Source organism: Kogia breviceps, chromosome 5 (assembly GCF_026419965.1).
Source record: "Kogia breviceps isolate mKogBre1 chromosome 5, mKogBre1 haplotype 1, whole genome shotgun sequence".
NCBI classification, from domain to species: domain Eukaryota; kingdom Metazoa; phylum Chordata; class Mammalia; order Artiodactyla; family Physeteridae; genus Kogia; species Kogia breviceps.
In genome coordinates this window covers 42,579,206-42,597,754 of record NC_081314.1, presented here as the reverse complement: position 1 = coordinate 42,597,754, position 18,549 = coordinate 42,579,206, and the positions used below count along the sequence as shown (strand labels likewise).

Genomic DNA, 18,549 nt, shown 5'->3' with positions numbered 1-18,549 from the left:
CATGCTCCTTTCCTTAGACACTTTCTTTCCTTAGAGTCCTTGTTAGTCTCCTCTTTTCCTCCTACCTCACTAGCTATTTCCTTTCTGTCACCATTGCCGAGTCTCCTCCTCCTCCCAGCCTCTCAGAGTTGGAGAGTTCTCAACCCTCTTCTTTTTTACCTCATGCCCTGGGTGATCTCATTCAGCCCCAAGGCTTAAGTATCAGCTACACGTGGACGTCTCCGAAATCAGCATTTCTGGTCAGCCTTCCCCTGAACATACCGCCCATTCAACACCTCCATTTGGATATCTAACATACATATTAAGGTTAATATGTCCCAAATCAAATTCTTGATATTCCTCCCCACTTGTATTCCTTGACTAGTGTTTCCCATCTCAGTAAATGGCACTTTCATTCTCAGTTGTTGAGATTCCAAACTCTGGAGTTATCCTTGACCCTTCCGACTCTTTCATATCATCCAACCCATCACCAACTTCTGTTGCCTCCATCTAGGAAATATATACCAAATCTGGCCACTTGTCACCTCCTTTACCACGATGACCATCAATGCTTTTCTAGACCTTTTCAAGGACCTTGTAATAGGTCTTTCTGCTTTCATTTTTGCCCCCCCCCCAACCTTGCAACCTATTTTCCACAAAGCAGTCAGAGTTATTCTCTAAAAATAAGTCAGATCATGTCACTCCCTTGTTCAAAATTCCCAGGTAGCTTTCATCACACTTAGAAAAAAATCCAAAGTCTTTACTGCCTTTAAAGACTCCACATGGGGCTTCCCTGGTGGCGCAGTGGTTGAGAGTCCGCCTGCCGATGCAGGGGACACAGGTTCGTGCCCCGGTCCAGGAAGATCCCACATGCCGCGGAGCAGCTAGGCCTGTGAGCCATGGCTGCTGAGCCTGTGCGTCTGGAGCCTGTGCTCCGCAACGGGAGAGGCCACAACAGTGAGAGGCCCGCCTACCGCAAACAAACAAACAAAAAAGACTCCACATGAATTGGCCCCTCCAACCTTGCTTTCTACCACATCCTCCTTGCTTACTAAGCTCCAGCAATGCTTGCTGACCTCCTTGTGGTTTCTTGAAGGTTCCCAGGATGTTCCTAGCCACAGGGCCTTTACACTTCCTGTTCGCTCTGCCTGGAATGTTATTTTCCTCACTTCAGGTCTGCTTGAATATTATCTCCTCAGAGAGTCCTCTGACTACCCCATCTAATACAGCACCTCTCCCTCAGAAAGTATGCCTTTACCCAAATTAATATTTCTTCTTAGCATCTATTAAAAAACAACTATTTACATGTTAAATGAGTGCATAAACAACTGCATTAAACCTATAATGAAAAAGGATATATATGTATATTATATATATTATATATATAATATATATATAATATATATATAAAACTGAATCACTTTGCTGTACACCAGAAACTAACACAACATTGTAAATCAACTCTACTTCAATAAAAAAATAAGATTAAAAAAACAAAAACAGCCACATTAGGCACACAGATGTATACCCAATCTTGCTTCCGGGATTCTGTGGGTTCATGGAGGAGCTCTCCTTTTGTTCAGACTTGAAGAATAAACAAAAGTGTGTTAGGCACCTGTTACTGAAATTTAAGCTAGAATCTGCTTTGTCTTAATTTTTAAATTTCTCATAATCTTAAAAAATATCTCATTAAGCTTCATATTCTGTTGTTTATTTGCTTTACTTGTAACTTTCCTGGTTTTTCTTCTATAACCTTGTCCTTTATCCTTTCCTCTGCTGCCCTCTCTATCAGGTCCTCTTTATAATTTACTCCTTTCCATTATTTTAAATTATTTTTTTAAAATTAAGGTAATATATTATTCATAGTTAAGAATTAAAATACTATAAAATTATAATGAAATAAAGTACTCCTTCACACTTACAAGTTCTGCCTCCCAGGAACAACCATTTTCAGGTTTTTAAGCTGTTTCTTACGATAGTTATCTCCGTAGTCCTAAATAATATCATTATACAGCTATCTCATGGTTTTCAGTTTTGAAGTCATTATCTACTGATTTCATAGATGAAAGACAAGGATTTAACTTCTTATTTCAACTTGTAACAGTTGTTTCTCTTCCCACCATTAGGAGATGTTTCTGCTCCTTTGGGAGAAGCTTCTATCACAATTTTATTGGAAAATCTTCCCAATTTCTATAGCAATTTTCAGTCAAATCTATATTCCACCTTATATGATTATAGTATATAAATATTATGTACATCTTAGCCATGCAGTGTACTATGATTACATTTTCTTTCCTGCAAAGTTTCCTTCTAGAGTTTATTATTATCCTGTTACTTCTCAGCTTAATTTTCTAGGTGTTGATAACTAATTTTTCACCAAACCTACTTACAGCAGTGTAAATAGCCTCTCAACATGTTCAAGCACTCCATGTAATCTATCAGTTCTCTTTTTTCTCAGAGACATACTTCTAAAAACCCTCCATTCTTCTGCTGAACTCAACCTGGTTACTCTCTAAATCTGTTGCACTGCTGTCATCCTTGGATTTCTTCCCACCATCATCCTGGGGAAATCTCTCTACCTCTCTCCTGTGCTGGAACACTCATTTCCTGATTCCTGTGACTTCTCCCTTCTTAGTTTACTCCCTCTTTGTGGTGTCATATACCTTCTAACAGCTCTCTGAGAAAGATTGCTAGGGAAGTACCGTTTTTGAGAACTTTAAAGTCTGAAAATATCCTTGACACTTGCATTTAATTGATCTTTTAGCAGGATATAGAATCCTAGGTTGGAAAAAATTTTCCTTCAGAATTTGGAAGCCATTGGCTTCTAGTTTCTACTGCTGTTGTAAAGATGTCATTTTGATTTCTAATCCTTTTTAAGTGACCCCTCCTTCTTTCCTGAACGCTTTTAAGTACTTATGTTTGTCCTTAAGGTAAGATATTTCATGATGCAGTGCTTTGGTGTGTTTGCTTTGCCATCCATCATGCTGAGTGGACCCTTTCAATATAGAAATGCCCTTCAGTACTCTGAAAAATTATTGGATTAGTTCCTGGATAGTTTTCTCCCTTCCATTTTCTCTGTTCTCTCTTTCTGGAACTCCTATTAATGAGGTATTAGATATCCTGGCTTGATCTTCTAATTTTCTTTTATTCTCTCCATCTCTTTGCCTTTTCCTTCTACTTTCTGGGTAATTTCTTCATCTTTATCATCTAAGACAAATATTAAATTTTTTATTTCAGTTCTTGTATTTTAATACTCATTCCTGTTCTTTTTTTTTTTAATAGCCTTCTGTTCATGTTTCATGGATACAATATCTTCTCTTTTCTCTCTAAGGATATTAATTGTGCTCTTTTTTGAAGCTCACTTTTGCTTCCCACATTGTTTTGTATCTGTCTCCTATGAGTTCTTTTTTTGCTTATTTGTTTGATCCTGACTTCTGCCTTTCATGTCAGAGGTGCTCCTCAAATGATTGGGGATTCTTGGCTTTTTAGGTTTAAAAATGAGTCTTCAAAATGTTACTGGAAGCTCTGTGTGCCTGCATAAGTGTTCATTTACCAGTATATGTCTCAGTGGGTAGATTGGACATGGATATAACTTTTACTTAAGAATATACAAACAGCTCACGCAGCTCAATATCAGAAAAACAAACAACCCAATCAAAAAAATGGGTTGAAGACCTAAACAGACATTTCTCCAAAGAAGACATACAGATGGCCAAGAGGCACATGAAAAGATGCTCGACATCATTAATTATTAGAGAAATGCAAATTAAAACTACAGTGAGGTATCACCTCACACTGGTCAGAATGGGCATCATCAAAAAATCTACAAACAATAAATGCTGGAGAGGGTGTGGAGAAAAAGGACCCCTCTTGCACTGTTGGTGGGAATGTACATTGATACAACCACTATGGAGAACAGTATGGAGGTTCTTTTAAAAACTAAAAATAGAACTACCATATGACCCAGCAATCCCACTTCTGGGCATATACCCAGAGAAAACCATAATTCAAAAAGACACATGCACCCCAATGTTCATTGAAGCACTATTTACAATAGCCAGGACATAGAAGCAACCTAAATGTCCACGAACAGAGGAATGGATAAGGAAGATATGGTGTGTGTATACAATGGAATATTACTCAGCCATTAAAAGGAATGAAATTGGGTCATTTGTAGAGATGTGGATGGACCTAGAGAGTGTCATACAGAGTGAAGTATGTCAGAAAGAGAAAAACAAATATTGTATATTAATGCATATTATGTGGAATCTAGAAAAATGGTATAGATGACCTTATTTGCAAAACAGAAATAGAGACACAGATGTAGAGAACAAATGTATGGATGCCAAGGGGGATGGGGGGGTGGGGTGAATTGGGAGATGGGGATTGACATATATACACTATTGATACTATGTATAAAATAGATAACTAATGAGAACCTACTGTATAGCACAGGGAACTCTACTCAGTGCTCTGTGGTGACCTACTAAATGGGAAGGAAATCTGAAAAAGAGGGAATATATGTATATGTATAGCTGATTCACTTTGCTGTACAGTAGAAACTAACATAACATTGAAAAGCAACTATACTCCAATAAAAAAAACCTTTTAATTAAAAGACCCCAATTGTCAGTAACCAGAGGTCTTTTCTTTTGAGCTAGCTCATTTCACCACAGAAGGCTCCTCCAGTTTTCTGGATATTGATAGATAAGCCTGGTTGTCTGTGTTTTGGGAAGTGAGTGGGTTACAGGGACTGGGAGGTCTCACGCTATAATACACAGACCTTCAGTCCAGCTCTTGCCTTATCCTATATTCTGCTGTTGTGTATCCTCAAGACCAAAGCCTCTTGCGTTCAGTTTTTCTAGAGTGTAAACCTTTGGTATCCTGCCAGGATGGTAGGTGGGGGCCACTTGGGGGTTAGAGAGGCCACCTAAGCATCTATTTGCTCCTTTTACAATAATTCAAACAGCCCTGTTTTTAGATCCACTCTTCTCTCCCTCTTTCAGAGGTATCTGGTGTCCTCAATTCCTGAGCCTTTCCAGTGTCATGTCACGTGATTGGGTTTGCTCCTTTTAGGATTCCGCATACTCCCACACTCTCCACAGGCATTAGGTTTCAATAGCCATAGCCTGCTGATTACCTCTCATCCATATCTTACTTTCCATTTTCCAAAATTTAGTCAATGTCTTTTCATCTAGTGTCACCTCCTTTCTTGTTCTTTTTTCCTTATGGATTTATTCACTTTTTATTAATTGACTGTCATTTTAGTGGTGTTTGGCATGGAAGCAGAGATAAACATATGCATTCAATTCTCCATGTTTAACCAAGAGTATTCCCTCCTATTTTTAAATCTTTCATTTTCATCAAATAGCTGCAGGAAGTAGTAGAATTTAAAACTTCTGCCCCTTATGTTTTCCTTATCTATAATTTTAAGACAACAAAAATATTGAACTCTCTGTACTGGCTTTCCTTTGATAGTTGTACATGAACTGTTTTTTCAGATTTACCACATTCTTCCTCTGGATCACAAGGCCCCTAACATCAGGGCCACACTCCCTTGATAGGACTCATACAGAGCTAGTAGGAAGGAAAACTGGCAGCAAGAAGCATGTGATCTATTTTAACCTGACTTTAAATGATAATGTCCTATTCTCCAACATATTATATTTCTTCTCTGACTTCCTACTTTTTATTTTTAATGTTCCAATTTTTATGTCTGTGTCTTCACCCTATAAAGAATTTCAGAAGCCCCCTTTTCACATTTACATTTCCCATACAGTTTTACTTCCCATTTTCTTTCTTCTATTGACCTGCACCTTTTGTTGCCTCACCTTCTTGACCCTTGTCACCTCACCTTCTTGACCCTTGTCTCCGTGGCAGCTCTCCACTAATCCCTGTTCCATGCAGGAATATCCATTTTGCCCTTTAGAGGCTATGGCTTTCCTCCTATCCTTGAGAACTTTCTTTACACAATTAAAAACAAAGTTCTATCTATTCTCTGGCCTCTTGAAGGAGGGCAGGACTTTCCTCCCCTTAATTAGCTTCCTTATTAGACCATTAATTTATCTTCTTTCTAATGGGAATTTGTTCTCCACTTAAATGAAGATGTTTTTTTTTTTTTTCTCCAGAACCTGAGAAATTTCAAGTGTCTGGAATGCATGGTCACAAAAAAGTAGTGCTTTTCACTTTACCTGTTAACAACCTTGATTCTTTCTGGTTCATAACTCCTATCACTTTTATTAGCTCATTTCCTATTTTTATAAGAATATTCTGGACTTTAGCATTCTTAACCAGAGAAGCAGCCTTAATTATTTACTCTTACAGTTCAGTTGTAATTATTTAACTTCTAATGGAAAGTCTGCCCTCAGGCATGTCCTTAGGTAACTACTTTTGTGCTGATCTCTTTCTATTCCCTAATAATGATCCATGATCATTTATATACCAACTTAGTGTTTTGTATCTTTCAAAAGTCCACATTTAAAAAAATAAAACTTTATCTCTAAGTGGCTTCCTTTTACAACTAACAAGCAGGAAGAACTCCAAATGTAGCTTCTTTTGTGTGAAAAAGATATTTGCTCTCCATTTTTAGCCTAGCTTTTCTTGCCAAAATTACCTACAGAGGCCCTGAGATTGGCAGCCTCTAAAATGGCTCCCAGTTATTCCTGCCCTCCTGCTATTCACAGCCTTGTGCAATCCCTTTGTGTTGAGTGTGTGCTGGACTTGTTGTTTCATCTCTAATGAATAGAATGCAGGAAAAGTAGTGGGATGCCACTTCTGAGATTAGTTTACAAAAAGACTGTGGCTTCTAGCTTGGGCACCTTCTCTTGCACGCTGTCATTCTCACTCACTGCTTTTGAGGGAAGCTAGCTGCCACATTGTAGGCTTTTTTTCTTTGGAGAGGTTCATGTTGGAAGAAACTGAGTGGGGACCTCTGACCAACAGCCAGCATTGAACTGAGGCTCTCAGCCCAACAGCCATGAGGAAATAAATCCTGCTGACAACTACATAAGTGAGCTTGGAAGCCAATGCTCCCCCAGTTGAGCCTTTAGATGAGACTGCAGCCCCTGACACCCTAACACCAACCTCATGAGAGGTCTTGAGCCAGAGGCATCCAGCTAAGCCCCACATTCAGATCCCTGACACTCAGAAACTATGAGATAATAAATGCTGTTTGAAGTACTGATTTTGATGACAATTTGTTATGCAACAATAGAAAACTAATGCAAGTCCTTAGGGCCAATTTTTTAGCTTTTAGTCTGTGCTTGTTATATGATAAGTTTCTTTTTAGGCCATTCTTTCCTTTGGATGCCAATTTAATTGCTCACATAATATTTTCTGTAAATTCCTCTTTGAAAGCAGAGAATGGCAGTTGCCAGTCTTGTTCATAATTGCATATTGATAACTAGCACAGTGCCTGGCACTTGAATAGTTGCCTATTATATATTTACTGGATTTGACCCTTCAGTCCTTTTCTACATGTCCTAGTTTATAAGTTACTCATCACTTTTCATATTGCCATTTCTTTTGGGGATTTAAGAGTTAGAAAACCTGCTGATCTAGTAACTTTGAGTTTTTTCTCCTTTAATCTGCTGTCCCTCCTCCTCTTGAACTTCAACACTGCTGTTTCATTTGAAGCATCACCTCTCTCCTTCTCCAGCTGAGCTGAATCCATGTGTGCTCACTCTTGCCACTCCTGCCTAGACTGGTGGAGCAGCTCCCTTTTTCAAGGGAGGCTGTGCTGCTGTATTCCAACAGGAGACACTCAGTCACGTAACACCCTAACCATCTGGTGGAGTAAGCACTAGTGTGTTTGTTGTCATTCTAAAAGTGAGAGAGAGAGAGAGAGAGAGAGAGAGAGAGAGTGTGTGTGTGTGTGTGTGTGTGTGTGTGTGTGTGTGTCCTGGATATGTTGAGTGCCAACCCTAAGGTCACTTTGGAATTTGGAAGCAGAATAACTAGAATCTGGTATCCTAAAAGAGGAAGCATAGAGATTCATGGAGATGAAGTTTGGAGAGTCAAATCTTGGAGATTCATATTTGAATCTTCACTCCACCATGTTGTGTGACCTTACAAATTATTCAAATATCTTGAGTCAGTTCCTCATCTGTAACATGGAAATAATTCCTACTCTATAGGGTTTTAGGCATACTAGATCAGGCATTATTCCTGATCTAGTATTCTGTTAATTCTACATTTTAACTTAAAATTTTTTTGCAATAGATTCACTTCATAATTATGATAGCATAAACTTTTAATTTGGGTTGATAATTTAAATACAGGAAGAAAACATGGTATATTTGTTAACTATCAATATTACTACTGGTACTTTCTTTTTATTCTTTTATTAAGCTGCCAATAAAACCAAAAAAAAATTACTCATCACTAATATTCAGAATCTTCCTCTATTTGCCTTTATTTGCTATACTGTCACAAATGGGGTCAAATATTCTAATGTGACAATATTCTAATTCTTGGCTATTGGAAAATTGCCCCACTGTCTTAATAAGTTTGGGCTGCTATAACAAAATACCAGAGGCTGTGTGGTTCAAACAACAAACATTATTTCTCACAGTTTGGGAGGCTGGGAAGTTCAAGAACAAGGTGCTAGCAGATTTGGTGTCTGGTGAGGGCTCACTTCCTGATTCAAGATGGCCATCCTCTTGCTGTGTCTTCACATGGTGGAAGGGGTGAGGAAGTTTTCTTTCATAAGGGCACTAACCCCATTCAGGAAATTAGTTCATCTCTCAAGATGTAATCACCTCCCACAGACCCACCTCCACATATTATCACACTGGGGATTAGGTTTCAACATATGAATTTGGGGGGACACACAAACATCCATTCCATAGCATCCACCATTTCTAAACTGCTCAGCAGTTCAGAAATAATATTTTCTTAGGAAAAAAATTTCAAATCGAAATAAGTCTACTCCAGTTTAAATAAAAACACTGCTGAAATAATCATGCATACATAGGAAAGAAGACCAATACATGTAAATTATCTTATAACTTTAGATTGACAGAAAAATAAAACCCTAAAGAACAATTGTTTTTAAAATATATTGTCCAAAATATTAAGGTAAGCAGAAAGTACTCTAAAAGTTTCTTTGGCAAAGATTTAATGTCACAACAAATAACATATAAATTTATAAAGATTTCTAATCTTAGAGGTTTTAAATGGTCATTTGCAACACAGTAGAACTGGCTGAGGAAAGCTTAGAGATTATGTAGTTAAATGTATTATTCATTTTACAGAAAAGGAAGCCAGGTCTGGAGAGGTTAAGTGCCTGCCTAGTTAAGGACAGAGCCAGGATATGACCCCAGATCTCTGATTAATAGTCCAGGACTCTTTGCATGACACCAAGCTACCTTTCCTGTTTTGTTTGTTGAAACAACATATACTCTTTCACTAATTGCAATGGTACCATCACCTGCTTCTTACCTCTTTCTGGGACTGGTTGAATTGCTGTATCAGTTGTGCTTGTGCCAGCATTACTCTTTCCAGTTCATCTGACTTCTGTTTCATTTCCTTCCTCAAGTCCTCTGAAACTGAATCATTATTGTCAATTTCCTTCTTCAAGCGTGATTCAAATTCTGCAACAAAATTTTTAAGGTTTTCCATTTCTTTTTCCTTTAACTCAGATTCTTCAGTATATTGAATATGGGATTCATGGAGTTTTTCTTCAAGAGTAGCCACTTTCAGCCTTAGATCTTTAGTAGCACCTTCAATTAAGTCAGATATCTGTAGGATAAATTTTGCATTAGTTTGTGGGTGATAGTCTCTAGGTAACCACAGAATTCTCATGGTTTTAAGAGGCTTATTCTAAATAACTGGTGTTCTGATCTGATGAAAACAAATCCTATGACATATATAGGCCTTCAAGATTTTAAAAGTTAAGACTAAAATTTTATTTTTATCAACTAAAATGGAATTGCATTAATCACTTGGGCATACTTGGAAATACATAAATCTCTGTGGCTGAACTGAGCTACCAAGGACAGTTCAAGTCTTGATCAAGTGCCTGTCTGGACTCACTTTAGTGTGGCTTTGGGACCTAGAAATGCCTGATGTTTGGGGATGCATGTAGGAGAGCACCACAGCTATAGTCTACTCAAACCATACCAGTTAAGTTTTCCTTCGATATATATTTTTTCTTTCTTGAATATGATGACTGGAGGTACCCTAGACACTACACCTTCTACAGAAGCCCTGCCCAACAGAACTTTCTGTGATGATAGAAATATTCTGTGCTGTCCTATATGGTAGCCACTAGCCACATGTGACTATTGATAGTGGTGTGCTCGTAAATGTTTAACAACAGACTCACACATACACACACAAAAGCCAGATTTATATCTAATTTCCATGGTGTGAATACTCTCACCATGGCCAATTCCAAGCTATGAAGGTGATATCACTGATCGTTGAGCTGGGAAGAAACGCACATAATAGGCTCTTGCTTGTTAGTATGGACTCTTGTGCATTTGAAACGTGGTGAACATGAGTGAGGAACTCAATTTTCAAGTTTATTTAATTTTAATTGATTGAAACTTAAGTAGACACATAATTAGACAGTGCAGTTCTAGAGGATACCAGAATACTTAGAAAATATACTGCTTCTGAAGGTGGTGCTTCTAGACAAAGAGAGGAAAGAATAACTTGAGAAACTTCTCCTCAAAGTCATGAAATTCTTTAGAAGGGAAAAGATTACTTTTTTTTTCCTTAAAAAGCAAAACAAATAACAGAAAACAGACCAGGAAGAGCAAAGCTCCTTCTGCTGCAACATATCCTTATTATTTATGCTATGGATATTGTCACATAAATATTAGTACAAGAAATCAGCCCATGAAGAATCTGGAAAACATTCATAGACCAAAGTTCCAAGGATTTTGTGAACCATTATTTAAGAGTTATGTATCGAAAATTTGTTTCAAATGTTAAATTTACATTAAGAATAACTTTTACAAGAAATCTGTTTACCATACTTAGTAATTTTATAAATTAAATTAATATTCCATTTTCTTCAATTAATCCAGGAAGGAAGAGGGCCACTGCTAGGTCTGAACAGTAGTTTCCTTCATCCAGAGGAGAGTTGACACTGAAACAGAGCAGGTTATCCTGGGGAGAGGAGGCTCACATAGCCACAAATATGTTTTGATTTTTTTTAAAGGGAGTCAACATTTAAAAAATCAAGGGACCTCCCTGGTGGCACAGTGGTCAAGAATTCACCTGCCAATGCAGGGGACACGAGTTCGAGCCCTCGTCCAGGAAGATCCCACATGCGGCGGAGCAACTAAGCCCATGCGCCACAACTACTGAGCCTGCGCTCTAGAGAAGCCACAGCTACTGAGCCTGTGTGCCACAACTACTGAAACCTGCACACCTAGCGCCCGTTCTCTGCAACAAGAGAAGCCACTGCAATGAGAAGCCTGCACACCGCAACGAAGAGTGGCCCCTGCTCACCACAACTAGAGAAAGCCCACACACAGCAATGAAGACCCAATGCAGCCAAAAATAAATAAGTAAATAAAGCTGAATAATATTCCTTTAAAAAAATAAAAAAATAAAAAATCAAGAGAAGTCACTCACAAAATCTGGACTTATGATTTCTCTTGAAAGACTATAGCCCTGGTAAGTTGGGGCCTGCCTTTCAGCATTCCCCTGCTGATGGTCCTGAGCCACCTGGGGACTGCAACAGCAGTCTCAAGGTTAGGGGAAAAAGGGGATGGGGGGCAGGAGTCAGGAAACAAGAGGCCTGTCTAGGATAGAATCTGTCCAGAAGAGGAGGGGCCTAAGGTGAGCCAGGCTACAAGTTCCCAGCACATGCTCCATTGTCCCAAAAGGACTTCACTTAACAAAACACAAATTAAGAGATAAAATTACTTTTTAAAAAAATTTTTAAGAATTTTTATTTTTTGGTGTGGACCATTTTTAAAGTTTTTATTGCATTTGTTACAATATTGCTTCTGTTTTATGTTTTGATGTTTTGGCCCCAAGGCATGTGGGATCTTAGCTCCCTGACCAGGGATCCAACTCACATTGGAAGTTAAACCCCCTGCATTGGAAGGGGGAGTCTTAACCACTAGACCACCAGGGAAGTACCCCCAGAGGTAAAATTATTAAGAATTTCAAGACAGCATTTGCAGAGTGTTAAAACTGAAAGGCCTTTTTGAGTGTGGGGACCTGTGGTGTTACACTCACGTGGCTGGCCCTGCCTATCGTTCCCAGTGAGCTACTACTATACCATACTCCCAATACACCAAAGTAGAGGCCATTAAGTCTCATTTAAGGCTAATTTACATAGACTCTTAATGAGTTTATTCACAAATATGACTTCACCACTGGGTCTTGGTTAATACACACACACACACACACACACACACACACACACACACACACATATTCTACTCTCAGGTCTTATGAAAACAAGGGAACCTTAACGAAACCTTGTATTATATTTAGGACACATTGTTTAAGAAATTACGGGGACTACCCTGGTGGTGCAGTGGTTAAGAATTCGCCTGCCAATGCAGGGCACATGGGTTCGATTCCTGGTCCGGGAAGATCCCACATGCCACAGAGCAACTAAGCCCGCGAACCACAACTACTAAAGCCCGCGTGCTTAGAGCCCGTGCTCTGCAACAAGAAAAGCCACCGCAATGAGAAGCCCACGCACCGCAACAAAGAGTAACCCCTGCTCACCGCAACTAGAGAAAACCTGCGCGCAGCAACGAAGACCCAACACAGCCAAAAATAAATAAATAAATAAAATAAAGTTAAAATGATACTTTGAAAAAAAGAAATTATGGAGATGTGGTTACATTTTAAAAATATTTCCCTTCATTCAAAAATATTTAAAGTTGAAAATATTTGCAATTAAAGAGGATAGGCTTTAATTGTTGGTAAAATTTTAATTATGTGAAACACCTCATTATCTTTTGTTGGATATTTGAGGTATTGGAACATCTAACCATGCTAATTATTAGTTATATAATTTATGCTGTTTTAAAACTAAGTTTATTTTAGTAGGAAAAAATACCATACATAGCTGGATGGTATGCTTATATAATTTATCTCAGTCATTCATTCTGGAGAATAGCCAAACCATTCTATCTACCTAAAACTAAGGCACAATGACCATGAGAAAAATCTACAGGAGTTATAAATATAGTGGTGTCCTTAGGAGGAAATAACCAACATCTACAGTTTCAAACCCATTAAATAATGATGAACATCATAATGACAGACCTTCATTTGTAGTTCTTCTTGTTCTTTCTTATACTTTTGGATTATTTCTTGGTGTTTTTCCTTTTCAATATCGAGTTCCAGTTTAACTTCTTTAAAGAGAAGAGCTTGCTCCTGAAATTCAACTAAATGTTGGGCTCTTTCCTTGGCGAGTTCAGCTTCAATCTAGAAAATAGCATTTAACACACAAATAGAGCCATTTTATCTTAAGATAAGTAAATTAAGCCTATTTTCAGACTCATATTTTTTCTCCCAGTTTTATTCAGATATAATTGACATACAGTGCTGTATAAGTTTAAGGTGTACAGCATAAAGACTTGACTTACATATATCCTGAAGTTATCACAATAAGTTTACTGAACATCCATCATCTCATATAGATACAAAATTAAAGAAATAGATTTTTTTTCTTGTGATGAGAACTAGGGATCTACTCATTTTAAAAATTCTAATCCTAATATTAATTTTTAACTTCTAATGTTTAAAAAAAATCTGACTCAGAACTCGGGCCAGAAAAGTTGACCTTAGGTCAAATAGTGTTACATCTTCTAAGACCATCAAAACCTGTAAAATGAGTAGAGAAGTTAGTACAATATATTATAACAGTTTTCAGAAATACTAAAAGCTTAATCTTCTGTACATTTATGGTATTAACTCAGTCCTTGCCAGCAACCTTATAAGGAAAAAAAAAATTTTGAGGCTCTTACACTAAGTTCTGCTGAAAACTAAGAATGGATACAAGGTATAAATGTCGATTTTAAAAAATGCTCCTTTCTTGATAGAGATCAGACAGTTTTGGGGTCAAAGTTATCATTTTAATGTGATTGAGGCCAGAAGGCTGATTGAAGGAAAACATAGTCAGTGATGCCCGTATCCAGATTTTGACTCACATAGAATCACAGTGCTGGAAGGGACCTTAGAAATCCCCTAGTTCATTTTCTCAAGCTTCCATGAATTGTGGAAGAATAAACAAAGGCTTTGGATTGAGTTTAAATCCTGGCTCTAAATCCTGGCTCTGCCACTCTAGTTGTGTGATCTGAAATTGTGACTGTAACCTCTCCTGATGTGGTTATAACTAATTCCCTTGGGGGTCATTATGAGGATTAAATGAGATGAAACATCTGTGTAAAGCTCTTGCACAAGCAGGAATTCAATAGTCAGTGGAGATTAGTTCTACATCCTGACTTCAGTCTCTACCATGGAATTTGCACCAAATCATTGTCTGCTCTGTGCCTCAACACCACCAAAAACCATAATTCACTCCTTCCCCAGCAGGCGTTTCCATTTTCAGACAGCGCTCAGCATTAGGAAGTTTTTCCTTTAGTTGAGCCAACATCTCTCTCCCTGTGGTTTTTAACCATTGGTTTTGGCTCTGTCTACTGGAGCGAGAGAACAAATCTATGAGTCCTGGAGTCATTTAGGCCTGGGAGACTATATAGTGGAGTAGAGAAGTGATCCCAGTGACAGGCCGGCTCGAGATTTACATTGTGCCATGATTATAAATTCTAAGAGGGAGTAAATGCCAGATAACTTGAGAGAAAAACTGTCATACATGACTTACTGTGACTGTGATTCTCAGGCCACTAAGAGGAGAAGAAAAGAGCTCAACCTGAATTTCTCAAGGGGATACTGAAACTAGGGTACCAGGAAACAGAAAGTTTGCTAAGAAAGTTTGCAGGAAGCCATTTAAATTACATAAAATCCACATAGAAGACTAGCCCCAGTGTGGGGTCTGTGGGATTTATTGCACTGGGTATAGGGCTGGTCATTTGCCTCAAGGCAAAACAGTTATGTTTATATTCAATGCATGGAGTTATTTTGGCTCTCTCAAAATAAATTTCTGGATTGTTTGAGGGAAAGGATACCGATAATCATTTAGGAACATGATAGAACTGTTCAGGTGTGTTGCTAGCAGAGTACAAAAGACCAGGAGAGCCTCAGGGCCCTCAGAAAAAAAAGCAGATGTTCTTCTGAATTCCAGGTACTTGTGTTCACTTGCCTCCTGGTAGCCATTTAGATACATCACAGGTGTCTCAAAAAAACTGTCTGAACCAGAGATCTTGATACAATCCCCTCCCCACCTGTTCCTTCCTCAATGCTCCCCATCTCAGGACACAGTACCATAAGCCATCGAGTTATTCAAGTCAGTAACTGGGGTAATCACCCTTCACACTTCTGTCTCCCTTACCCTCCACACCTAATCCAGCACCAAATCCTGTTCATTTTGCCTCCAAAAGATGCATCGAATCCATCCATTTCTCTACACCTCTACTTCCACCACCCTAGTTGTGGTCACCACCACGTCCTGAGTGGTCTCCTTACTTCTATTCTTGCCTCTCTCCAACACCTGATACACAGCAGAGTGCTCTTCACAGACTATAAATTGGATTATTTTATTCCTTCTTAGTGGTTTTTCAATGCATTAGTATAAAATCCAAACTCCCATACATGATCTTCTACAGGACCACCATCAGCCCATATGACACCTTCGTGTAAATCAACAAAGCATGCCTTCCTTAGATGAACACAGCCTTGGGCAGGGCACAAGACTTGGTGAGCAGAGCCCAGGCCGGATTCCAGCTCCCTTCTCTCCCTTGGCCTGTGCTATTAGTCATGATGCAACCTGAACACCATGTATGGCGGCCCTGGACTTCTCCAACCTGACTTTTACTGCTTTTCCCATTTGATTACTGTGCTTCAGCCACACTGGAATAGATAAGTCAAGAACACATGAAAGGAGGAATTAAAATGCAAAACATTCAGAAAACTTTGAGTTAATAGCCCACAAGATACCATGACACTATTTTTTAAAAAAGAGTAAACAAACATTTTTTGAGAAACTCAAGAAAAATTTGTGCTGAGGTACTAAAATATCAAGTGTTCAAAATTGTGTGGTTAATTGGTAGAGCCAAAGAGTTATTTTAGGATAAAAAGACATATTTCAAAATATGGATTCAAATTTAGAGAACAAGGATGTACATAAACTATGTGGGACAGGACAAACTAAATTAGATGACAGAAGGACTTGAGAAGAACATTTAAAAACAGAAGTTCTTTAAATTTATTACATTTAGCAAATCAGCAGAGTCCCTTGATGAAGAGGGAACAAAGGAAGCGTTCAAGGAAGGAAAGGGTGTGGCTGACCGGTTGAATGAGAAGAATGTTCTGTTCTACCTGAGTCAGGAAGAAAGGAGACCTTCTTGCCCCTGAACTGTTCCTTGGAATGAACTAGTGTAGGTAAGGGGAAGGGGAAAAAGGAAGGAATAGATGGAGGGTGGGAAAGAAAAACACTGTAGATAAAAAGAAGAGTGATTTACTATTACTGATTTGATTTTTAATTTGCACAACCTGAGAAAGAGAAGCAAAGTGATGAGCTTCAGGTGGGATTTCTAAACATTTAAGGAAGCTGCAGTGGGAAGCCAAAAGCCATCTGAATGTGTTGACTCCGTAGCACAGAGAGATGACTACTACTTCCTTCATGATCTGAAGAGTCTGAACAAAGTGATGAGCCCACAAACAATGATTTGCTTAAGCTGGTATATTGTCATTGAAAAGATGAATTCATACCAAATTGTCATGTTTACGTTTTTGACATGTTGATAAGAGCTGTTTGTTTAAAATATCTTAGAAGGCAGGACTTATGTTTATGCAAAATAAATGAATTAGGTGATGGTATATACATATATTATGAACTGCTTTAGACAATAACTGATAGTAGTTTTGAAAATCATGAAAATATTCTAATCTCTAAAAAACAGCATGAATAATATATGAGTTCAAGAGTTACACAAAGTAAAATCAATTATTATCTGTGTACACATTCCAGATTTTAATTCATCCATATCTTCCTCTAGCTCAAACTCTGTCTCCTCCCTGAAGGCCTTCTGATGACTTCCGAGCATTCTGAGTATGTTGTTTTTTAATTCCTTTTGTATTTGTTGTTGAAATGCATAATTAGAGTTTTATAATATTTCTGTCTAATACTAGTGTGAAAAATGCTATCTTTCCACTAATTATTTTCCAAGTGAGATCTTTGTGGTTGATTTTGATATCATTTTCTAACTGTTCATGGAGCCAAACACCAAATATAATCACTTATTACTTTGATGATCCCTTTAAAACCAAGGGAGTTTCTGATGTCAAAGTAGAAATCAGACCACTTGTTTATATTTGATGTACATATATCATTAAACAAAATATATCTCCTAAAAATAAATTAGTATACTATTTTCTAAAAGTTTAAAAACAAATACTGGTTGAAAACTAAATGCTTCAGATTATTTCTAAATTAACCACTGAATAAATACATTATAAAAGTAGATGACTATTCAAATACTAGGCTTTGTATTGTAGTAAAAAAATATGAATGCTAAGGAATCAGACTATGCACAGAAGTCCTGCCAAGAACTGAGTAAACTGAGGGCGGAAGGAGAGAATGTTCACCAAGTAAATTAAACAAGCTAGGTGGTACGGTACAGGGCCCTTTTCATCTACTATATCATTTAATTCTTACAACAACCCTGGAAAGAACATACAATAATTATTATTCCCACTGTCTACAGTAAGAAATAGTCTCAGAGAAATTAAGTGCCTTCACAAAGATCTTAGAGCTACTATGAGGTGGAGAGGGCTGCACACTCAGGTGTCTCTGGTGGACTCCATACCTCAGTGTGGTGAGTTTTTCCACACAGCTGTCTCCCTACACATCTACATGACATAGTGGTTAAGGGCATGGACTTGGTATTTATATAGTTTCAAAATATTGGGGGATATTTTTCCAGATAACTTTCTGTTAATGAATTCTAATTTGATTCCATTGTGGTTAGAGAAAATACTTTGTATGACTTGAATCCTTTTAAATTTATTGAGACATATTTACTCCCAGTATATGATCTACTTTAATAAATGTCCCATGCGCACTTGAGAAGAATGTGTATTCTGCTGTTAAATGGAGAATTCTACACATATCAATTAGGTCATATTTGGTAATAGTGTTTACTGTATCTCTTCAAAATAAATTATTATACTATTTTCCATAGTTTATATCCTTAATGAGTTTTCTGGATATTTTTCTATCCATTATTGAGAGAGGGCTATTGACATCTCTGACTCTAATTATAGATTTGTCTATTTCTCCTTGCAGTTCTATCATTTTTGCTTAATTTTTAAGTTCTGTTACTAGGTGGAAAACCATTTAGGATTATTATGTCTTCTTGGTGAACCAATCCCTTTATCATTATGAAATGACCTTCTTTATCTTTGGTAATATTCTAAATATTCTGATTTCTTTCTCTGAAATCTATTTTGATTGTAATGTAGCTACTT

At 37.7% G+C, this 18,549-nt stretch overlaps 1 protein-coding gene across 1 annotated transcript in view; it reads right to left on the bottom strand.

Moving 5' to 3' along the window:
- LEKR1 (leucine, glutamate and lysine rich 1) overlaps window positions 1-18,549 on the bottom strand; it is a 242,498-nt gene that overhangs the window by 6,879 nt on the left and 217,070 nt on the right. The window contains exons 10-11 of the mRNA XM_067033492.1: window positions 13,228-13,389; window positions 9,421-9,720 (exon numbers count right to left, since the gene is read on the bottom strand). Coding sequence (XP_066889593.1) covers window positions 9,421-9,720; window positions 13,228-13,389 — 462 coding nt within the window. The remainder of the gene's footprint in view (window positions 1-9,420; window positions 9,721-13,227; window positions 13,390-18,549) is intronic.